This window comes from Diuraphis noxia, unplaced genomic scaffold (genome assembly GCF_037042655.1).
Source record: "Diuraphis noxia isolate RWA-SAM2 unplaced genomic scaffold, SU_Dnox_SAM2 contig0004, whole genome shotgun sequence".
Taxonomy (NCBI): Eukaryota; Metazoa; Arthropoda; class Insecta; order Hemiptera; family Aphididae; genus Diuraphis; species Diuraphis noxia.
In genome coordinates, this window is record NW_028301714.1 from 58,738,385 (window position 1) to 58,763,920 (window position 25,536).

The 25,536-nt window shown below is 27.6% G+C and overlaps 1 protein-coding gene across 3 annotated transcripts; it reads right to left on the reverse strand.

Moving 5' to 3' along the window:
* Window positions 1–1,534: 1,534 nt before the first annotated feature.
* Window positions 1,535–25,150, reverse strand: Utx (Utx histone demethylase). 3 transcript variants are annotated; one of them, XM_089227817.1, is made up of 22 exons: window positions 24,753–25,150; window positions 20,865–20,931; window positions 19,353–19,494; window positions 18,896–19,007; window positions 12,179–12,354; window positions 11,989–12,117; window positions 11,678–11,903; window positions 11,065–11,165; window positions 10,788–11,001; window positions 10,471–10,717; window positions 10,277–10,399; window positions 9,855–10,197; window positions 9,647–9,764; window positions 7,262–7,491; window positions 6,975–7,180; window positions 5,767–5,874; window positions 5,495–5,701; window positions 5,285–5,421; window positions 5,072–5,190; window positions 4,796–5,006; window positions 4,603–4,729; window positions 1,535–3,991 (listed from the first exon to the last, which is right to left on the reverse strand). In XM_089227817.1, the coding sequence occupies exons 1-22, from the start codon at window positions 24,815–24,817 to the stop codon at window positions 3,770–3,772; spliced, it is 3,630 nt and encodes a 1,209-aa protein (XP_089083943.1). In that variant the 5' UTR covers window positions 24,818–25,150; the 3' UTR covers window positions 1,535–3,769. The 3 variants fall into 3 exon arrangements, with proteins under 3 accessions (XP_089083943.1, XP_089083944.1, XP_089083945.1); XM_089227818.1 differs by lacking the exons at window positions 18,896–19,007; window positions 19,353–19,494; window positions 20,865–20,931; window positions 24,753–25,150 and adding an exon at window positions 14,690–15,116; XM_089227819.1 differs by lacking the exons at window positions 18,896–19,007; window positions 19,353–19,494; window positions 20,865–20,931; window positions 24,753–25,150 and adding an exon at window positions 14,049–14,417.
* Window positions 25,151–25,536: the final 386 nt, after the last annotated feature.

The following is a 25,536-nucleotide window of genomic DNA, read 5'->3' on the forward strand; positions in this document are numbered from 1 at the left end:
CTTTGATTTTGTCATGAATAATTTTGCTTACTCGGTTCCATTCCGTTTTATCCGTTGGGTTCCGTGTACTATGCCAGGTTCGTCTCGCTCGACGTTTATGTTGGACTAGTTTTCTTATTTCTAGTGGGTAAGTTAACTGGTGATTACCATTGATAGCTACCGGAGTTGCTATTTCCGCCGCACTAACAATGTCATAGGTTATTTTTTTTACGGCAATATTAATATCTGCTATTGTTCTTAATCGAGTTGAAAGTATTATTTTTTCTTCGAGGGTATTTCTGAATAGGTCCCGATTTGATTTTTTGTTTGTTATAGACATTTTTTTTTGTTTCATTATCACATCAGAGCTTAATGAGAGAAGCACAGGAATGTGATCTGACGTAAGTTTTAATAGTCCTTCAACTTCCGTATAATTTCATTTTCAATTTTTTCAAACGTTTTTTATTGCTATGAGGTTCTAATTTTCTTCTCAATGCATTTCCTTGTGAAACCCAACACTCAACAGGAGGTACAATGGTGCAAAAGAAAGGTATGATCAGTTCCAATGTCTTCACATGGTTTGGTGAAGTATTTTATTATGAACTATTTCAATAATAAAAAATAAGGCTTGGACTAATAATTTTTTAAGCGAGATCTTCACTGTAACTGATACCTACACAGCTTACATGACTTTTTTGAGATTATGCGTTTGTGAACAAAAATAATTATATCAATGTACTACGATTTTTTTTTTAGTTTCTAATACTGACACAACTTGTCTGATAACTGACAAAGTCCCTGGAAACCGTGTGACAGATAGGTTGAAAACAACCTCTTAGATAATACTACCTTAACCGTGTCTGATAATATAAGACATATATAATACACCTGTAGAGTTTAGACCACATACATCGTTACTCACGTGTAACTATGAAAGAGTATAAGACTCTTATTAGATAAAATGTACATCAAATTATTATGTTTTAGTTAGATTCATAAAATTTATTGTAATATGATCTATGTACCAAGATTAACATAATATTATACTGCGATCCACAATGTATAGAAGATTGAATATTTGCACATTTTTTTATGTGAATATAATGAGCACTCACTTATGTTATGCATTTAACTTAGTCAAGTATTTATAATTAAAAAAATTATTATGTATACAACTATTCCAAAGCAATTTAAATCAAGTCATAATTTATTAGTTGATAAGCAAACTAATAAAAGTTAATAAGAAGTATTAATGAAAAAAGATAATTAATCTAAATGATTATGACAAGCTAATTTCAAGAAATTTTTTATTATAACATACACAAAATATATAGTAGTTAAAGAATATGAAATTACTAAAGAAGACGAAAATGTTTTCCATTAATAATAACATTTACTTAATTAAGAAGTATTAACTGGTTTATGATGCAAAATAAAATTACGCATTTCCAATATAAATAAGTGGTATATATGATCGATAAGTTAACTATTATTTAACTGTTCAAGTATTAGATTTAGTAAAAAATAATAACTGTATAAATAAAAAAAAAAACAGTTTAGAGTCAAAAGTTATTCTATTATTTAAAGCTTTATTACAATATTTAATAATATAATTTTATCATTTGAAAAATAAAATAATCATGAGATCAACTATTTTATACAATGAATACAAGTCGGCTTTTGACAGCTGAAAATATGATTTCAATATTACAATAATTCGCTACTTAACACCAGGTTAGGTTTTTAATATTTTTCTAAGCTTATAAAGAAAAAATATTTAATAAGAATAATGTTTGTTTTTATAACTAAAAATAGTTGAAACTGTAACTTAACTCTAAATAAATGTTTTTAAAATACAATACATTTATATTCAAACTAAAAATTAAAAGCTATTACTTATTTAAAGAAGTCAATGATACTTTTATCAACATATAAATAAAATGATTTAAATAGGTAAAACTATTGAACACATTTAAAATACAACATTCACGTTGTTCACAAAAAAAAATGCACAGCTAAAATCAGTACTAGGTGACAAGGACGAAAAGTCTCACCTTAGTTTATGGCAGTGATAAATTGTTTACTAAAATGTGGCTAAAAAATAAATTACTAAAAAATTGAACTAAACACATTTTTGACTAAATTTGAAAAAATATACTAATTAACACAATAATAGTTTTAAATTAATTCAAAAAACGAAATTAATGTCCAAATACATTTTTTACTAAAAAAAAAAATTAAAAAAGGAACCCAAAAATTGACCAGATGAAAATAATATAATTAATATATTGAAAAGAATTATATATTTATATATAAAGAGGAAATGTAACATACCTTTTACTCAATAAAAATTATTTTTGAAATTTAATTTGGATAATTATTTAAATTTAGAGAAAAAGAACCAAGAAACAAAGTTAATGAAACTTAGAAACATAGTTTAAAATGCTTTAATCTAATACTTAAATAGGTTTGTAAGCCTAAATAAATATGATCATCAATTAAAATGTTCTTATAAACAGTAGCTTAATCAAATAACATTTAAAAAAAAAAAAATACAATGGTATAAATATATTTTTTTTGGACCTCATATAATATCAATATAACTCCAGCTATACATGTAAGGCTTGTTGTTTTGTACTACTGTTTATAAAATAACTAATAATAATGAAGATAATAAATCAAAATTCAGTATCTTCATAATCCATTGACTGTATAGTATAATAAATAAAAAAAAATTCAATTTTGTACTTTGAAAAAAGTTTCAGAATAAAGGCACGGGAAAAAAATTTAGATAAAAATAAAATAAAATTTGATTTTTCAGTATAAAAATATCATGTTAATAGAACGTTTTGTTTAAAAAAAAAAAAAAACGCTGAGATCTGAAAAATTCTAGAAAGGTGTGTAGATATTACAACCGAATTTAAATTTACATAGTATTATATACAAATATTTTCCTACTTGTTTCTTATAGTTATTATGCATTTACTATAAATGGCATTTACAGTCCTTTAAATTTTGTACAATTTACGTGAACACAGGTGTGCAATGAGCTGCCATAAACTTTAATACAAAATTTACCACACTAGACAATTCCATGGAAAAATTCTTCATGAAACCAATTTGATACTCAAGAACCGTTTACTATAAAATTCCCTAATTATTACTGTTAGTAAAAATTTGATGTAGAGCATTTTTTTGGAGTGTTTAAGCTTATAGAATCTACAATTTAAAAAATATATGTAGATTTCAATTGTTTATAAAAATGTAAAAAAAGTTAAAATATTTATCAGATAGAGAATGTATAAACATTTGATAAATAAATCAATTAAATAATTAATACATTTTTTAGATACAAATACATCATGTCATGTCAAAAAAAAAAAAAACATTTTATACATCATATATATATTGTGTAAGCTGCTGCAACGTTAAAATAATTAAAATTTGTTATTTTAACATAAATATTTTTAATATAATTAACAGTTCAAAAATATAGTCAATATCAGGATATTTGTTCACAGTTGAGAATCATTGGTGTTCATTGATAAAATTATTAAAATAATCCAAAAATATTCTTATGGTTTATTGCAATAATTTCTATGTTACTTTTTTCAAAATTAAAGCTTTGTAGAAAATATTGTTTAAAAAACTAGGTAAAATATTTAAACATTCAAATCCTCGATGTACTTTTATACAAAAATATACACTCACATACACGATATATATACATACATATATATAACATATTACTTAATAATAAAAAAGAGAAACATTTTTATATTGCAGCAACTTACGTTGATTGCGCTACAGTATTATTATTAGGAGGCAGTACGGGTGTATTGTGACAATGTAATATAAAACTGTTGTAGATTTCTATTAGTTCAGACATTTTATACTCTTCAAGACAGACAAAACCTTCCAAATTCGGAGATTGTTTTTTTGCACAGATAACACAATACACGCAATGTTTTTTCTCTTGTTCACGGATTAAGAGAATATTGAATACTTCCACCTAAATAAATTTAAGTATTATTTCAAATTAATAACAATAAATAAACAAATTTTAATATTTTAGAATAGTTTTTATCTGAAGATAATAGCATTTGAAATTTCTTTTTTTAAATTATTATAATACAAAGTTATACCTGCATGTATTGTCTCCGTCTGGCAAGTATGTATCATAGGAAATGTATGTTCAGCAGATCCCATTTATCTTCATTAGTTTAAAAACTAGGTGAATTGATCTCTTATAAAATTTAACAGCAAAGCAACCCCGAGAGCTTTTTATTATATTTTAATTTTGAAGCAAGTTATAGGTGTTTTAAAATTGTTAATTGTTTATACATATTAAAATGCTTATAATTTGCTTCAAAATAAAATAAAAAGCAAATGAGGTTTTCTAAATAATACTTTTATAAGAGTATTATTTATAAATATTATAATAGACATTCCCTCAAGTTTTTAAATTACCGGAGGTAAACGAGATCTGCTGGGCATAAAATTTGCTATGTTACACACTTTTAAGACAAGACATGCGGGTATATCATCCTCTTCAATACACTACTAAATACATGTAGCAAACAAGATTTAACATAATAAAGATGATAAATTATATTGACTTACATCACAGTCATGACAGTAATGTGAAGCTTCATTTTTGCCTCTACCATGAAAACGGGTTTGAATTTTTTTAACCTTTATAAATTCCAAGGTTATACCACATTGTCGAAGAGAACACATTAAGCACATTCTATTTAAAAATACATTTTTTCTTTAAGTAATATATGTTATTAGTGAAATAGTATAATTAACTTACTTAACAAGATCATAAAGTCTTGGATCTGACACTTTAATGTTCCTTGCTAAATTCCAACTTAAATGAATCATTGGTACAATGCTTTTATAACTTTGCAGTTTATTCCATTCATAGCGTTCTATAGCAAGATGATATTGTCTAGCTGTTAAAGGACCAACATTCCATGCTATATTATTACACCAACCAACAGCTTGAACCCAATGGACACAACCTAATAACACAGATATTTTAAAAATATATATATAAATACCTAATAATTCTTAAAAGAAATATTACCTGAATTTACCCAAACCATGTCACCAGGTCTTTGTAAAAATCTATACAAAGGGACATTTGCTGCAAGTAAATCTTCAACCAAAGGCCACCAAGACCCATGTAAGTAATTTAATCCGTACCTTAAGTAAAATATTAATAATAATTGACATAAAATTAGTTAATTAATAAAAATGTTGGTTTTACAATATAATATGATACTCATCTTAAACTTACTTTTCACAAAGGTTATTAATAACACCCCAGTAAGCATCAGGTGCAGCAAACCATTCACAATCACCAGGGCCAATATTAATATTAATCGAGCAAAAATTGTTATTCTCTTGATGCCCGGGTGTTCGGCTACCAGGAACCTTTTTAAAAATAAACAAAACAAAAATATTAAAAATATCTCAATAATTGTGTATATAATTATAATATTCTTACTTTCATATATAACTGAACAGTATTCATGCCTAATATTGAATGTCCAACATGTGAAAGCATATTAGCAGCAGAAACAACTCGCGCAAATGCCGGAAGCTTGGTCAGTTCTTGAAGTTGTGGACGCCATTTTTTTTCATCAGACAAATCAACATTGGTTCCAAACTTAAGCATTTTACTACCAGCAGGAGGTTTCACACCAGGTAAATTCTTTAAAGATACAAATTTTTATTTTAAATTTAATTTTAAAGTTACTGCTATGATAAACAACTTACAATATTCTTTTTCCGTTTTTTTTCCATAGTGATTGAATCTTTAGAATCAGAGTCAGATAAATTTGAATTAGGAACTGAATGAACATTTGGTATACCATCTTTTTCGTCCTAAATTGATGTTAGATACAAATAAGTAAAACATCATAAAAAATAGTAACATTAATATAACATAACTTAACCCAAAAATTAAAGGCGGGTATAGCTCTTGATATATTTCTGAACATGAATCAAACTACTCTCCAAACTTTCCTAACTTCTAAGAACAATCTATGCAATTTTTGTCAAAATCTAAGGTGATATTTTAGTCTGTACTATATAACCAATAAACATATAGAAGAATCATTTTATAAATAAATTGTTATACTTATTGCTGAAAGATATAATTTGTTTATTTTATATTATGTTTTTTCCTCATCAGTTTAAGTAACCATTGGAAATTAGTTATAAACAAAATAAATTTCCAATCTCAAGAACCTCTTTCAGATGATGATTATAGGAAAATCCTTTCTTACTGCACATTTAGAGCATTAAAGAAAACAATATTCCAAATTTCAAGTTCATACACTTTTTATTGTTTATGATATGTAGCTAGGGTTGCCACTTTTGAAAGATGGCAGACCCGGAGACGAAATAGGCTGATAAGCAAAAATAAAAAAGTAAATAAAATTATACTATATTATATACCTATGCGTATAACAGATAAAAATTAAAATATAATTAATAAAAAGTATAACAATTTGAAAAAAAAATTTTTAATTTAATCACATTTTATTAGACGTTGAAAAGTACAAAATATGTTTATTTAAGTTTAAAATCGTAATTAAATTTTTTTTAATTTTTCAATATTAGACAAAATTAGAACTAATTTTACAATAACCCTGAGATTAATTCACTGAAACCATAGATTTATTTGTAACACCGGAGAGGTGGCAACCCTATATGTAGCTATGAGTATTTAGTTTTTTAACAGAATTCTTTAAAATAAAGTTTTCTTGTTGCACAGAAGATGACTTGAATATAGAAGTTATAATGAATATTTAGGTTAATTACTATACACTATATTTTAATTTGTTAACATATAATCTAGAAAATATTTCTGCTTAAATATAAAATATATTTTTTCAATTTATGTCGAGATAATGATTGCTAACTGTTAATAATTATATATATTTTCAAATCAAAGTCAATAACTATTTAAAAATACTAACTCTTATTGATTCGTGAAAACTGGAAGCTTGGTATTGAGCATATTTAGCAATAGTTGTATGTGATCGGTGACTAATACAAGCCCACCCTCTTCGATTTTGTTTCACATCCCAGTTATCATCACTGCTCTGCATTACTTGTGTTCGGACTTCAACAGAATGATCAGGGTTAGTTTCTACTAATGTTCGAGTTGAAAACAAACCCAAATCTAAAGAAACAAAAAGAAATATAATTAAATAATAATACAAAGCATTTAAATCACCAATATAACATAAAAAAAATTAATTACCTAATTTCAGAGCACCAGCTAAACATCGAACAACAGCAATGGGATTTTTTAAACAAAATTCTTGTAATCTAGGACTAAATGCGTCTTTCTTATTTTCAAGCATAACTGAAGGAGTAGATGGCAGTAATTGTTCACGTGTCAATTGTTGAGGAGGAGGTTCTGGAGGTGTGGGTGGCGGTCCATTTGGACTCAATACATTTCTGTTCCACATACCAGGTCCTGTTTCTTTCCTAAATATTTAAATGTAAATTAACAACTAACATACACTCAAGTTAAGATGTAATTTTTATTTTTAATTTAAATAATCTGAGAGTTACACAAATTAGATTCATTTGAGTAGACCTTACAGGACTTATAACCAGTTAATAACTATTATGGAATGACCTTAGTTTTTCACTTGCTAACAAAATTGCAATAAACGCTCAATTAAAAAAAAAAAATTTATTTTAAAACCCAAACAAAAATATTTTAATTAAACACATACAAAAACCAGTAAAACTAATGATAGCTGAAACCAGTTTTACATGAATATCACTAATGCACTAAATGGTCATTGAAGTGTAAATTTGTTTTAAAGCTTTTTATTTGTAGTATCAGCAAAATATTAAAAAGTAAAATTAAGGTTTCACCCAGCTGAAAACAAGTCAGGTGTAAACTAAGTGGAGCAGGTGGTAGTGAACACAATGAACATAAAAATCACCTGTTAGTCAAATTGAAAATGGATATATTTCTCCTAGACTCCAGTAATTATTATGTTTGAACAATTCATTTTAAAATAACAATATAATTTTTATTTGCTGTACATCTTGTTAACAATTTTTCAGTTTTGAAACAAGTAAAAAGAATATTTAAATTACAATATTTAACATACTTGTATATGCTTAAAATAGAAACATCATAAAAAAACCAATAAATAAACACAGATTAAGCTCTTATTCTGAGTTTGATAATAATTCAATTCATTCCTATATTAAATTTATGCATAAACATGCACAGATCTTTTGCAAATTATGTCAATGTTTTTAAATATACCCAACTAAATACAAGAAAATAACTTATCTCACAATGTAAATAAGAATCTAAATGAAAATAAAAATTATATCTTTTTTTTAAATGCAATCTACAATCTATACCACCCACTTTAGCACAAGTAAATGTGAAACAGATTAGTTATATATAAATAATTTAAACAATATACATCATATCCTTTATAACATTTACACATTATATATGACATTATTGAGGAAAACAGCCACCCATTCCGTTCTTTTTAAAAATGAAATCTAATCAATATATTTTGTTTTCTTTTCGACACCCAATATTTTCATAAGGAAAAATAAAACAAATATCTAAACATTCAAGCTCTAATCATGAAAGTTAAACAGCGGAATTTGGCCAGTAAAATCATCGGGTTAAGCTTAACTAAGGTTTAAACTAAGATTGTAAAACAGGCCCCCTTAGTAGTTTAAAATTCTGATCAAAAAATGTACAAATAAAAACTTAGATCATGAAAACTCTATGGAGTACAAGGGAAGCCAAAGCATACCTGGCAACTCCCCTGCATACACCTAAGATGTTATGTCATTTAATAAAATATATATAAAAAAAAATGTTATTTTATGCTAAACTCAATTTTACTAGGTTTTAGATGCATATTTTAATACAGAGATAACAAAATATGTGGGGGTGGAGTGGCCGAACGGACTAAAGCGTCTGTTGCGACGCACGCAGTCGCCGGTTCGAATCTCTGTCACGGGCGGCATCGCTTTTTGGGCATTTCGCGATGTCTGGAGAGAGAGGCCGCCGCCCGCGTACCAAACCGGGCATGTCAGAAACCTACGGGTGCCCATTCAAAATTCTGCCAAAAAAAACCCACGTGTTAAAAACCTACAGTACCTTCCCATACAGTTCTCCAGGCTAATGACCTCAGTTGTCGAAGACAACCCTAATAAAAAAAATATGTTGGTATTACATCCTCTTAGGGGAAAAAAAATATAAGTATTATAATTAGTTTGCTGTTGTTAGTGGATACAAAATAAACATAGGGGAATTTAATACTCTGGAAGATAAATCATTTTTTTTTAGATACAAACTGATATAAAAATCAAACAATTAATAATTAGTACCCAAGAGTTTGGAATCACATTATAGAAATCCTAAATAAATAGTTAATACTATTTCCTTTTTGTATCTACAATAAAACTTTTCATTATATAAATTTAATTTATAAAGTTACTTTAATATATCATACGTTGATAACTTGTTCATTGAAAAATGATATATTTTACAACTTGATTTAATTATAATGGTTTTAACATTAAGAGTTAAGTAAATATAATGTTAAACTTAAATTAGTTTTAATTAAATACTTTAGTAATTACTTACTCCGCAATTTCTAAAATCTCTTCAGCGGTTAAGTCCAAAGAATATTTGGTATCTGACGAACTTGAATCTTGATATCTAACTACTTTTTCAGTTGCAGGCTGTTGTATAGTTTTTACTTCTAAAAATGTTCAAATTAAGTTTGATTTTAGAATAAATATTTTACTATAGTATATATATATATATATATGATAACATTTTATTTTCATACCTTGAGGTGATGTAGCAGTATTAGTTTCAGTTTTAATATTCAATTCATCAGATGAACCAAACTGTTTGAGCAAATCTTCAGCTAATGAAGTAGTTAATTCCTTGTGGGATAGGAGAGCTTGTAATTCTCTATCCAATTCTTGATTTTCACTTGAATCAACAATTAAATCATTGGATTTTGAATTTTCTTGGCTTTGGTCAGAGAACTGTTTTATCACAGTAGGATTTTGATATTGCCCTTGTTGGCTAGAGCCATTTTGTTGTTGCTGCTGCTGTTTCAACCGCAATTGCTGTTGATGTTGCTGCATCATACGGTAATTATTTTGCAACTGTTGTAGCAAAGCCTAGATAAAAGTAAATCCAATAATTAGGAGATCATTTTGTTTAAAATCAATAAAATACATCCATATTATTATAATATACCTGTTGCTTTTGTGATAGATTATGGGAATTCTCTTGAAGAACGTTCATTGTCTGAAGTTGCATACTATTTAAATAAAATGCAGGTTGAGGAGGATTGCTGTTACTACCAGTTTGAGGTTCAACCTAAAAATAGTAAAATAGGTGTTAAAAAAAAAAAATGAAATGAGAAAGTTTATTAAACAATTAACACTTACTTTGATTCTTTTGGTATTATTTTCTAATGGGTTATCTGGTTTAGATGAATTATAAGGAGGCGGTTGTCCATGGGGTGTAGCAATCATATCCTGAGATTTTTGATAAGGTGTCTGTAAAGTCTTTTGTTGTTGCTGCTGCTGCTGCTGCTGCTGCTGTTGTTGTTGTTGTTGTTGCTGCTGTCTTGAAGACATTTCTGCTGAGATAGGTAAATTCCAGGCTTCTTCAATTGAAGGTAATTGTCGCCGTCTAAAATATTAATAAATGTGAATACAAATACACAGATTAAATGACTATGAGCATTAAAAATAAAACTTACTTGCTAGTAATACTAGGCATTGGTGCATTGCATAAATGAGTTTGTAAAAACTTAATACGTTGACCAAGATTAGGATTCATATTAGATATTGCTGATGCAGGAACATTTAAGGTCGTTTTTATCAATGTTTCGCTTACTACTGCATTACCTTTTGTTGCATTAACATAACAAGCAAGGGCGTCTTTTGGTTGGTTACAACTTTCATATAATATACCTAAGACAAAAATTTGATCAAAATTCTTTTGAACTTAGTGAGTTAAACCAAAATTTATATTACCAAGATTAGTCCAAGCTGCACTATGGCCTTTATCTAATTGTACTGCACATATATATGCTTGCAATGCATCCATAGGCTGGTTCTGTTGTTGATAGAGTACTCTTTAATTAAAATAACAAATAATTGTATAAAGATGAATGAAAAATTAAATTATTACTCAATATTAAAACTATGTACAAACATTTTTTTAATTTTGTAAATTATTTTTCAGTTAAAAATTCTTAAGTATTTCTTCTCATAAATAATAAAAATTTCATTAAAATATGAAAATTTTTTTTACCCTTTTCAAAGAAATTTCACAGGAAAGTCTAGCTAACTATGAGATATTTATAATGTTTTTTTAAATTATTAAACTTGATCAATTGTACAAGTATACTAGACTGACAATGTTTCAAAATCATTTGTTGTATGCAATTACTGTACAGCAGAGCAATACTCCACGTGTCCACCTTTTTTTAAAATTAATGATTGTTTATTGTTTTAAAGATTAATAATATCCGTGCAAATATTAAAGGTCTCTGGTTTTTTTTTTTTTTTTTTAATATCATTAATAGATGGGTAATTAAAGATATAAATATCTTAGGTATAACAAAAAATAAAAATTTTAATTTACCCAATGGAACACCATGTGTCTGCATTTCCTTCAGATTTTTCAACAGAATTACGGTATGCTATAAATGCATCATGAACTTTCCCGACACTTGCATAACAACGTCCTAATAAATAAAGAGACTGTCCTGATTTGTTATCAGCTTCAATAGATTTTTGTAAATATTGAATAGCAACAGTTTCACGGTGATTTTTATCCCCTAGACATTCACAACTGTGGTACATCCATCCTATGGAAAATTAAAAAAAATATATTAAATTTATTTCTTAACTTATTAGTACCATTGTAAGTATTTAATATGTAACAATACTAACCTAACTGTCTACAAATATCGGCACGTAGATGAACAGTAATTTTTGAATCATTTAAAAGTTGTTCATAATGATCTTTGGCCAACTTGTACTTCCCTTGTACTTCATATAAATGTGCAATATGGAAGCTTACTGAAAATAAAAATAAAATAATAAATAAAACAGCTTAGAAAATAAAAAAATTTCAACATACTTTCAAGTTTGGAAAATGTGCTTAAACTAACATCCGAATAAGCGTGTTTTAAATGTTTTAATGCTGTTTCCCACTCATTAAACACTTTGTACATCAAACCCAACCTAAGATGTACTTCATTGGCCCGTTGGTAATTTGGGTCAATATAAAGCAATTTTTGAAAAAACTGAATAGACCTGAAAACAATTAATTAAATTATTCAAAAAAGTCTATCTAAATGATTTTTTTCAAATTGTTTATATAAATCCAATATCCTTTCATATTAAGAGCTTAAAATAACTTTATAATAGGATGTATAGTGATCAGTGATCTTTGATGATTTTGACAAAATGCCAAATTGGCAGGGGTTTAAATGATTAAATGCAATGTTTGTATCATCATCTTTGTTTTAAAATTTTGAAAGTTATTAAATTTGACTATATACCTACAATTTTACATAATCATAATTTGTCAAAAAATGTTTAATTCCTAAATCAACGATAAATTGCTATACATGTTGTTGTATTGCTTATTAGTTATTATACGAACATAGATTATTTATTTATATTCAAAATATTGTAATAGTAATAACAACTTGAACATTAGGAATTAATTATAATATAATTCAAAATACTGTTGACGAATAATTTAATTCCATTGTTTCAGTAGATAGGTAATTTTACTTTGTAGAAAGTCGACAATATACATTAACAATTTTCAAGTGTTTTCTAATTAGCTAGGATTAATTTAGAATTTATTAAGTATCTGCATCAGTGAAATTTGAAGTTTTTTATTAAAGAGGTAAAATAAAATAAGATAACAATTAAGAACTATTTATTTTCTACAATAATTTATCCATAATAATAAAAGTACACTAGGCCAAAAATATTTGTAAAATGTAATAATTAATATGTGTTCAAATTTACCAATACCTAACTTAATTGATATAGGTATTTTTTAAATTTTGTACTATGAACTATTGAGAAAATAAAATAAACCATAGGTAGGCTGTAAAATAATGAACAACATTAATTATATTAACAATATGACTAATGATGAACATTTTTATAACCAATAATAAATTGTAAGTAGATAAATCAAATATAATATTTACAATAGGTAAATAGGTAACAAACAATAATAATTTTATAATGACACTACAAAATTTGAACCCAATAATGTTTCTTCAAATATTAAATTATAATTGATAACATAAATACTTTACGTACAGAAATAAAGCTATTATTTAATATGAGTTTTGTAAAAATTATTAACAGGGAGTAGGTACCTAGTTAATTGCATTGTGACCAACCTTTTAGAAACAATAAATTTTGTCATTGTTTTAAAAAAGTAGGTGTAGGACCAACTATGCAATTATTACTTGGGTCCCAACCTCCCAACACATAATAAATAATATGTTTGTTTGAAATAGAAATACCTAATAGAAATTCATATATTTTGACTCATACAACTTTAAAATTAAACATTGATAAAACAGTTTAAGTATTTACCAGCGTACAATTGTAAAATCTCATTAGTTTAAGATAATATTTTAAAAAAACATTGTCCACACAAATTATTGTATTATGAGATTGATTAGGCAAATAATTTATTGTTAGATAAAATATTTTTAACAATTCTGACATTAATGATAAAACTTATTTTAAAAATGACCCATTAAATAGATATAAAAAGAAGAAAAATGACATATGTAATGAGTTAGTTTTGGCGATGAATACTTTTGACCGTACAGATTGTATTTAAAACAGCAAAAATGGTAAATTTCACTACTACATTGTTTAAATATGATACTAAATACCCTGATCGGCCTGATCACTATCGACAAAAAATTGCTAATTATTCTGACATATTATTACATTATCATACTAACGTTAGACGACGACGAAGAAGCGCTCGACCGACAGAAACTAACGGTGGACACCGGAGGTCTGTCGTAAAAAAGGCAGATACTAGACTACACTAGTCGTGGACGGTCGTAAGAACTTATAATGCTAAATAGGAAAAACGGGTACGACACGATGGATAATTAAAAAATTAACACGCAACGAAAAATCTCCGAACGGAGACCAACTAAAACTACATAACACGAAACGACGACCGCCGGCGACGGTGGCAGTAGTACGGCAAAAGGCCAATGAGCCTTGATGTGCTTATGGCCTACGTGCGGCCACGGCGCGTTGGCGTTTTGTTTACGAGGCGCGAGAGCGTCACGGACGACACTGTGCGCGGTGCAGCGGCGATGATAGCGTAATGTTTATTATCTGGAGAAATATAAAAATGCGAAAAAAAAAACAAAAAACCACTTCGCGGCGGTATGATCGTCGATCGGTCATCGGTGTGACAGCGACGACGGATCGTGCGCGCGTCGTCGTCGCCCGTCGAAGGACAGGAAACACTATTATAATACTGTACCCATAGCAATTATGATAAATAATAATACTAAAACAATAAAGTACGTATGTGTGTGTATATATATATATATACATATAATATACATGTATCAAAGTTTACCTGAGATAACAGCAGACGGTGCGTGTGTGTGTGCGCGAGAGGCGCGCGTGTGAGTGAATTCGATTGCACGCGTGTGTGGACGAGTAACAGCGCGTACGAGAACACTGGAACGGTGACGGCGGCTTACAAACTAATGAACACTAAACGCTACGTGCGAAATTATCAATCGGTACACGTAAACGACGACGACCGGAGGCATCTGAGACGGACAAAAGGCGAATGGCTAAGACTAACAAGAAGGAAATAAATAAAACTACAGTCGACCCGCACGGCCGCACGTCGAAAAGAAAAACCAGGAGAAGGATGAGATTTTTAAAAAAAAACAAAGAAAAATAATAATATTATGATTATTGTAAAATGAACAGCTGCAGGTCGTGCGGTGTAGAGGACATTGTCGTCGATGGTCGCCGTGTAAAAAAAGAGGGTCTTTCGGATGGATGTGCGTGCGTCGGACGTCTCCCCCCCCTGAATAGCAGCGGCGTCGGTGGGAGGGAACGCGGTGCGAGTGAGAAGGGATGCGCGGCGGGAAGAGACGTGCGCGCGAGAGAGATGGAATGAAAAAACGACGAGTGGGAGAAGGGCTGCCCGCCGAGTCGAATTGCGGGCGGGCACGGTCGGAGGGTACGACGGCGGTGAGTCGGAGGATGGGGCGGAAACTATAATGCCGAAGAGGTTATAGGAGAAGGATGCCGAAGAGGCGGCGGCGCATCCCTACTACGGGTGTACGCACTAGGCTGACGATTTGTGACTATAAACGTACTCGTACTCGGTACACACCGCTGCGGCGCGGCGCGTACATGGAAACGCTCTAAACGTTGACCTGTGGGACGCTAACCTCGGCGCGTGAGACACTTCAGTGGTTTCCAAACTCCCATCTCTGGTCTGTTCGGTCCGTTGCCGAGCGGTATTGTTATTACCGCGATATTGCGCGTGCGCAAATAGTGTACAAACATTGTAGTATTGTGTACTTGTGTTGTACGAACTCGGTAGTCGGTACCGTGTCGGCCGGTTATCGACTGACCGGCGGGCGACGAGTACTGAAGAACGCGGCCGGTGGCCGCGGTAGTGCGCGGTGCGCCGACCACGTACCGTCTCCGAGGGACGGACAGCGGCGACCGTATACACATATTTTTAACTATATTATTATCGACACTATCATTATCTTTATTATTGTTATTATTAGTATGCTCTTCTTAGTTCTCATTCCTTATTGGTTATTATCGTTATGAGGCATTGACGTTACGGCCCTACAGATAGCTGCAGACCGACTGTTTTAAGTCGCAGCCGTTCACCCGAGTTTGGAAACTGGTTTACTTTATTCCACCGATGTCTGATAAATTATAATAATTATACGATACAAGGTACAAGATGAATTTTATAGAACTGCAGAGGTGCACACACTTATTTTCAAGCCTTGTAGACACCTACCTTAGCATTTAAAATAATTTTTTTTAATGCATTGACTTTTTTAAAGAATGAATTATTTAGTTTGCTGTTCTAAAAATTATATAATATAAATAATTCTTGTTTATTATCAAATAATTGTCTTATAAAAAAATACACTAATTTAAACCTATAATATATAGTTGTAATAATCCAGTAGCTGAATACTAGAAATTACTGTACTATATGGTATTTATGATAATTGTAATAGGTATTTTATAGTAAAGACTATAATAGATACCTAGTATAACCTTAATTATGTTTTTAATTGATGCTTATTTAAACAGTTGTTTGCAGCTAAACAGAGATGACATTTATTAAATTGGCAAATAGTGACATTATCTAAAATGTTTTAATGAACAGAATTTATTGTGTTAGAACAATGTTTTAAATACCAAGTATTACAAACTACACTAAATATTATCTAGACTTGAAATATTTATATGAAACAATGCAATAGATTAATCTGTAGAAACTTTATCTGCATTATAAATTTATGAAAATAAAATCATCTAATTTTCTACATTACACAATTCTTTTTAGTTTTTACAATACATTTAATATTAATTTATTATATGAAATTTTAATTATTTTTAATTGGTTAGACTCACAGACAATGCAGTAACATAAAAATAAAATACAAATTATTCTAACACAATGTATATCATAAATCATTGTTCAGTATTATTACTTAATATATTGTATTTTAAAATACAGATATTGACATCTGTTTAAGGCGATGAACAAAAATAATATATATGTATACTTCATAGTGGCTTATATACCATGAATTATGTATGTAACAATGTAACACTTAGTTAGAGGATGCATTATGATAGCAGATTTTAGAATTATTATGAAATATGTAGAGAGAGAAGTCATAGAAAGTTAAAAGAATTGAGAAGAAAGTAAGGTCTGGGGAAGGGAAAAGGAAATGCATTTTTAGTGAGGTTATTACATTTTTATGAATATTTTTAATAGATCTATATCAAGTGGCAAAAATAAAATAGGAGGATTATTTAATGATAGCGCTGAACTTTCTAGGAATCTATTGACTAGATGGACACCAGGGTGATATCGCGGACATTTGGCTAGTTTACCATTGATTTAATTATCAGTTAAATAAACTAAAAGCATCTATATTGATATACTAGAATGGTAAATACACCTATATTATTTTAAATTTGTTTTTATTAATTTAACATTAAAAAATTATGAATTGAAAAAACAAATCATTAAAAAAGGATATGAACGTTTTGATAGTGATCTAATTTTATCAAATTTTATTACTAAAAATTGTTTAAAAATATACAGGGTGGTTTTTTTTATCATGAACCACTCATTATTTCAAAAAGTATCAATGTTTTTGAAAATATTTTTTTACAAAATTTCATGTTAAAAAAATATTTTTTTACAAAATTTCATGTTAAAAAAACGTTTTTAAAAAAAAATATGTTTTTTAATATTTTTTATCCTTATAATTTTTTAAGTTTTTTACTTTTTTGAATGACAACCTAGAGTTTTAATTTCATATTCCAAAGCAGAATATTTTTCTAAGTATTTTGATATGTAAAAATCGAATTTTGGACGAGTAGTTTATGAGTTATAAGTATTTTAAGTTTAGACAAGCGGAGTAGTGGACAAACTTTTTGAGGTGTAACCCCGTAACACTCCACTCTGCCAATCTAAACTTTAAATACTTATAACACATACAATTCAATTTTTACGTATAAAAATACTTAGAAAAATATTCTGCTTTGGAATATGAAATTTAAACTCTAGGTAGTCATTCAAAAAAAGTAAAAAATATAATGATAAAAAATATTTAAAAACGTTGTTTTTTTAACAACATAAAACTTTGTACAAAAATATTTTCAAAAACATAGATACTTTTTGAAATAATGAGTGGTTCATGATAAAAAAATCACCCTGTATGACCTATCATACTATTAAATATTATACCTACAATGATTTAGGACTTGGGAGATAGTGGAGAAGATTGAAAAGAATTAGTAGTTCTTTATTAGTTTTAGTTATATTGTATTTTTAAAACTATAAAATTGTCAGTTTTATTTAAATTTTGATCTAGATTTTAAATAGTACTTTTTTGTTTTTTGTCAGAATTATTTTTCAGAATGTGAATATTTATTATTATTTTTAAAATTAAAAATACCTACTTAGTGGCCATGATTCCTGTGAATCTTTTTATGTAAGATAATTGTACTCAAGTGTGTTTAACGTGTGATGGTTACATATTTAGGAGTGTTCCAGATGAGAGGGGAGGAAAATAAAGCACAATTTTCAAAATTCTTTTGATATTATATAGGGTTTTTTTTTAGTTTTTTTACTAGCCCCTAAAGTTCCCCTTGTAGTTATCTCTGTAGATAATGTTTAAAACATATTACAATAACCCACAAACATAAATCATCAATATATAGATACCTACTTAAATATATACAAATTTTATGTTAGATATATTATAATTAATTTATAGTTCATAATCTATAATTACTATAAATTGTTTGTGCCTATATCCCTTGTTATAAAAATAAAATAAAATTCAAATATTCAAAAGTAATACCTATATAATAGTAAAAAATTATGCTGTATTAAAAAATTGAAAAAGTCAAAAATAGATTCAGTGGCAAATATTATGGATTTAGTAATGTTATTATTTATGTATTGTAATTAATGATTTGTATAGGTACTTAATTAAAAATAACAGATTAAATTTTAATAAGCGTAAATTACTATTAATCTTACCATTGATATGAATTGAAGTGAAAATATACAAGACCAAGTCCATACAAAAAATTAGCATCTTTCCAATGGTTAGTTTCTGCATCATTATAATATTTGTGGTATGCAGACATTGCTAAAAAAAAAATATATATATATATGTTTAGGAACCAAAATGATTCAAGTAAATAAAAACTATGAACTACTCGCTTAAAATGTATTAATTGAATAATTGAATAGCAGCGATTCAACTAATAGTTAATATTATTATATAGTAGATGTTTTGAGTAGATAATTTTTATTTCATCCAATATTTATTAAATCAATAAATACAATTTATATAATTAGTCTGAATTACATCAATATAGGTTTACCTTGAGACTATTGAGGAATCTTAATTATAGAGAATAACTTGTTTTTAAAATCAAATGTAACTTAGAGCCCATGCTTAAATAATAATTGAACATTAATTATGAAATACCTTTAGAATAGTTTTCCAATAATAAATGGAAATGTCCCAGTTTGCAATAAGTTTTAGAATCAATGCTGATTGCTTTTGAGGATTCATCTTCAGTTTTTTCTTTCTGCATTTGCATTAACATCCTTTCAAGGTACTTTATTGCCTAGAGATAAAAAATATATTATAATAAAGAATAAATTCAAACAATTACATTTATTAAAGTTGCTTATAGACTATAGTAGTTATAGTATATACTGATAGGGTTGGGATAAAGTCATCAAGTATAGGTAATTAAATGTATCATACTAATCAAATGTATAACTCACTTTCAACTAATACTAGTCTATAATTAAAATAAAATTAATAGGTGTATTCTAAAAGTTTAGTTTAAATTTTTTAAATTTTTATTCGCTTTGTCAAAAGTCTTTCCTAATAGCAAACTTGTATAAATTACTAAATTACCAGAGCTTATAAGTTCATGCATTTGCATATAAATCTTTCAATCCTATGAAATTCTAAGTAAAATAGAAATTTGATTTGAGGTAATAAGATTCTAATATATTAAGTTGTATTTTAAACATTGTAGACTACTTAGTCATGTTTTTATTACAGATCATGGTTGAAGCATGGCATTTGGGTCTGGAGAAAAAATTCAAAAAAAAATTACCAAGTCCATATCATTGCCGTAGTACTATCAGTACAGCAATACTCTGCAGTTACTTAGTGTTACTGTTGAAAGTTTTTGACATAAGTCTAGGTAACCATCAATTGATTGAATGCAGTGCCGGATAGCCAAGGTATCGGCACAATGAGTTTTAGTTTTTTAACTGACCCTAAAAAGCCTATTTTCAAATGAACATTTCTAAATTGATCTAGATTTTAAACAGTGAACCAAGGTAAATAAATGTATTCAAATTTGTAGTATGAAAAAATTGTCTAAACATTAACAAGCGCCCCACTGAGATGTTCTCGGTAGCTTAAAGCTTCAAACTAGGCTTGAAAAAAAAAGTCCATCTTTTCAAAAATTGTTAAAAAATATTGAAAATGCTATCTAAGTTTAAAAAATATAATCAATAGTCAATACTAAATATAGGCATGAAAAATAATAAAAAATAATGTGCATAAACTTTACAAGTCTTTTTAATTACTCTGAAGAAAAAGTTAGAATGACAACAATATGATTTCCAATGAAGAATTCCATTCAAATAGAAAATACCACACTTGACAATTATATAAGACTAAATAAAGACAACCTTTAATCAGTATAGAGTATAAACTTTTAGACTATTTTAAATATGTAGGCATAAAACTTGTACTATTAAGACATGAAATATTTTTACAATAAATAGATAAATTATAAATAGTTATTTTTAAATAGTGTAACCAATATTAGTTTATAGCTAATTATTTCTAATTTTAGAAAATGAAATATCAAAAAATAATTCCATCATACCAATTATGATTGTCTAATGACTTAATTAGGTACTATCAATTATACTATAAATGTGTTATTAATGATTGAAATATACATACTTTTAAAACTAATGTTTTTTTCTTTTCTTCTTTTGGATCATTTAACTTCAAAAATCCATACATTCGACTAAAATAAAATATACATATTATTCGGCAAACATAAAAATATATGAAATATGTATATTGTATATTCAAGTTTATGGTTAATAGTTTTCAAAATATAACAATTAATAAGTCGAATTTAATTCAAATATACAATATGTACCTAAATGTAAATTTTACTATTTTATAAAAAATTAAATTAAAAGTGAATCGACAATTAAATAATAATAGATACCTACATTCAAATAATAATAAATAGTATATACATTCAATCGCCAAAAATTTAAAAAGAGTAGATCTTTGAAGAGTTAATACTCATTATTTCACAAAGTATTTTTTCTGCGTAATTTGAAATGGTTATAAAACAACACTTATTTTATTGTTTTTAAGTTTTTTATATGAATACAACATAGGAACATTTTTTATTTCAAATATATTTCAAAGAATATAAGTAAACCCAATAGTAAAACTTTAAAAAATATATTTCTAAAACATTAATACTTTAAAAAAAACTTAATATTTACCTTCTCAAGGTAATAAGATAAGCAAGTGAATTGAAAATAAAACTCTTATCTTTACATGTTATTAAGTAAATATAATACCAGTATTGCCAGTACACTTCTGTTTGTAGGGATAAGTATTAATAAAATATATTATTAATGTATGTAATTATTTCTATAATATTAAATATTAAGTTAAGTATTTAGGGGTAATATAAAGATATTTTTTTAATAATAAAAAAAAATGTAGGTACATAGGTAATTTAAGAAACACAATGTCGGTATAACCAATTGCTGATGTTGCTTAATTGGTAACTTTAATGAGTAATATACAATTTTATTATAAAAAAAGAAAATAAACCGATTATCGTTATATTAATATTCATAGTGTTATACTAATAGAAATTTATTTAAAATATGTTGTATGCTACTTGATATTTATCTTCTGCAAGAAAAATAGATAAAAGAATCATAAATGTTTTATGTTTTATGAATTATAATTAAAAAAAAATTTGAATAATATGCTTCCTATATTTCAAAGAAATTTCTGTAGCGAAATAGTATGACAGACATAATAATAATAATAACACAATTTTCAAAAATAAGTGATATCTCAAATCGGTCAGAAAAAACTAAAAGATTGCTAAAAACCATTATTAATTGATTGTAAAGTTTTAAGATAAAATCAATCTAAGGAAGTTTAATTACTCTGCTAGTTGCTACATTTATTTTCTCAAAATACATTTTTAGTTACAATAACTCATTAATGGTTTGGTAGTAGAACATTCAAACTTCAAAGTATTAGTTTCTAAGAGTAACAACTAGAGACAGGGGACTTCATTAAATGAAAGTTTACCCCGAATTTTACTGTATAGTCATCAAGTATAAATATCAAAATTAAAATTATATACTGAATTTTATGTTGCTCTTGAGTAGCAGTGTGCAAACTATGTTACATTGACAAATTTTGGCCCACGGTTGCAATCAATGCAGCCTGCAATCTATACTTTAAATAGTAAAATAAAAAAAAACTTAATATAAAAAATACGGACTGAATTATAAAAGTACGCTTTTTATTGACAGTTCTACATTTTTATTTTTGGCCTAAAAAGTGCTCATTCTTGACCTTGATCATGATTTTAATGATTCAAATTTTCAGACATTAAATGTTTAAAAAAAATGTGATATGTGTGAATTTTAACATGTCGGTGTCTAATGGTAAAGATGTAGTCAAACAAAGAACGAATTGCTGTATCTGTCGGTTACGCAGACTACGATAGGCAGCAAACAGGTAATATTATTTTACAGTGACTGCACAGGCAGCCTACTTTATGTTTGAATGTGTCTTAATACGCAGTTCTGCCAAACTTGTTGTTGTTTTTGGATAAGTATCAGTTAATTCCAGAAAAGTTTTAAAGGTATTTTATAGCCATTACATTAATAATAACTTGTTAGAATTCCAGTATAAGATAAGGAATAAGTTACCACATCCTATGATCGTCATAGATGGACATTTAATGTTAATGTGCGGCTCAAAGGCTACAACCTATGTTTCCACCTAGAACTTGGAAATGTTCATAATACAACTGTTCTTGATAGTCAAATGACAAAGAATTCTACTGAAGGATGAAACAATCACTTAGTACATTTAATCGGTCAAAGATTAATCTTACAATATTAAAGTTGATTCAAAAAATTAAAAATTAAGTAGCTGCAAATTTAGTAAAGTTGGCATTAAATGATGTATGTGAGCCATTCAACAAAAGAAGGGTTGAAAAATCTAGGGTTGACTCAAAGGCCAAAGTGCAAAAAGAAAATTGAAAGATCTATGTTCAAGAATCTAAAATAACAAAATAAATTTTGAAGGCTTCCTAAAAGCAATCACTCAAAATATCAGAAAGTGACTAGAGATTGTAATGACTAGGTAATCATATAACATTTAAATTTATATACAATTATTATTATTATTATTATTATTATTTTTTTAAGTATCCCGCGGCAACTAAGGCCATTGGGAAGGAGATAATTATGGAACGGTAGGTTGGTTTTTTACACGTTGGTGAGAATTTTGGCAGAATTTCTATTGGGGCACCCGTAGGTTTCTGCCATGCCCCGGAGTGGGGAATGGCGGCACTTGTTCTCCGGACATTGAGACTTGCCCGGAGAAAAATGCCGCTCGATGTTCGAGGATTGAACCCGGTTTGGCTGAGCCACAGCCGACACGCTAGACCACTCGGCCACCTCGTCCCCCATTATTATTATTAGGTAATATAACCACATATATTATACTAGGTCGAGTACTAGGCACTATCACATATTATATTATTTACATTTTAATTTATATAATATTATATATACCTATATTTATACACAATATTCTAAATATAATACTTCCATAACAGTCACATTTTTAGGGCATAAGACCATTTTTATCAAATAACTAATGTATACAATATTATTTATTAATTTTTTATTTCTAAAACCTATAAAATTTGAAAAAAATTATTAGAAATTTTTTATGTTTAAATAAATTTAACATGTGCGTCAATCCTCAGTATACCTAATACTATTGGGGATTTTTATTCATTTCAATTTATTCGTAACTACATATTTCTCATCTTGAAAAATTAATGATTTATAAAAATATGTAAGTTTAGCTAACTATAAGTGTAATAATAATGAAGGTTTATGACATATACCTACCTAGATATTACAATGTATTTACAAATTAAAATAATTTAATAATTCTAAAAAATGAATTTACCTGTCATTGTTGTTCTTTACTACATTATAATTACAACAAAAACAGGTGCATAATAGTTTGCAAGAATTGCATTTTACAAGTACTTTCACATTTATCCACACCGATTTTATAATAATGGTAAAAAATAATAGAAGTATAAATATATGACTATATACGATTATAGTTTAAAAATTTAAATCTTATACTAAATTGAATGATATATATACACATATATTTTACTTTATTTTAAAAATAAGCAGGTACAAAGTAAACAAAAATTCACATGGCTTATTCTTTGTTGACCATATACCTATTCCTATTATGTATATTTGTAACAATTTTTTATTTTCGATTATTAGCTCAAATATTTACAAAATATAACATAACAACACCTGTACTTATCAAAAATTTTGTTAACAGTTACTTGACAATAATCACTATTTTAAAACTATTGAATAACATAAACATAATAGAATTTACTATAGTTCTGAAGAGCCTATGTTAAATAATCTGAATGAGGAACTTACAAAAAAAAATGCAGTAATATTAATTTAGTAAATATACAAAGGTTTAAGGTATTGTGAAAAACCTGATATTTTTTACCTGTCTAAATCTGACAACATTTGCAACTCTTGATTAGTTAAATTAATTTCCCCGTATTCTTCCATAGTAACAACAAATGATATAATAAATATAATCTATGCGACGATAAACCGAACAAGTATAAGTATAATAACAGTTAATAAATATAAGTATATTATATTATGATTTATAAATAAAATTTTACTTTCAAAAACACATGAACAATAATTAACACAATAAAAAGAAAAATTGCACAAAACTATATTAACAAACATTCATGGTAATGCATGTTGAATTAGAAAACAATAATATTATACATTTAATGGGTCATGGACCCATTAAAAAATATAGATGTATCGTTACAGCTTCAGAACGAACACATACAACGGGTTCGAAAATAAAAAAGAGTAGAACATAATTGACTACTACGACATATTATAACAATATATTATTATACTAATAATAATAAAAAATTAATATATTAATTAATTGTATATAATATAATCACAACGAAAATCCGTCGGGTATTATCCGGTGGCAAGACGGAAGTTTGATAACAGGACGCCTAACCTAACCTAACCCGTCTTCTTATTTGAGGTTACCATAATAACGTGGCTGGTTTCAATGAATATTATACGGTTACCAAGGTCGACAGTAGATCTTTTGTCGTACTTACCGCCACCCAATTGGCGGTCAAATGATGACACATACTCGAGGTCGTTCAACTTTTTTCCGACTTAAAGGTTAATGCACCTAATATTTGTATATTGTATTAATTATCGAATATGATAATTTTTGGCATTCT

Bases quoted from the DNA above. Each gene is read 5' to 3' on its own strand.
- Utx (XM_089227817.1), bottom strand. From the start codon at position 24,817: ATGGAAGAATACGGGGAAATTAATTTAACTAATCAAGAGTTGCAAATG. The intron at 11,166-11,677 runs GTAAATTAAAAT...TTTTAATTAAAG, and splicing joins GACACATGGTGTTCCATTGG to AGTACTCTATCAACAACAGA. The intron at 5,007-5,071 runs GTAATATTTCTT...CTGTGTTATTAG, and splicing joins CATGGTTTGGGTAAATTCAG to GTTGTGTCCATTGGGTTCAA.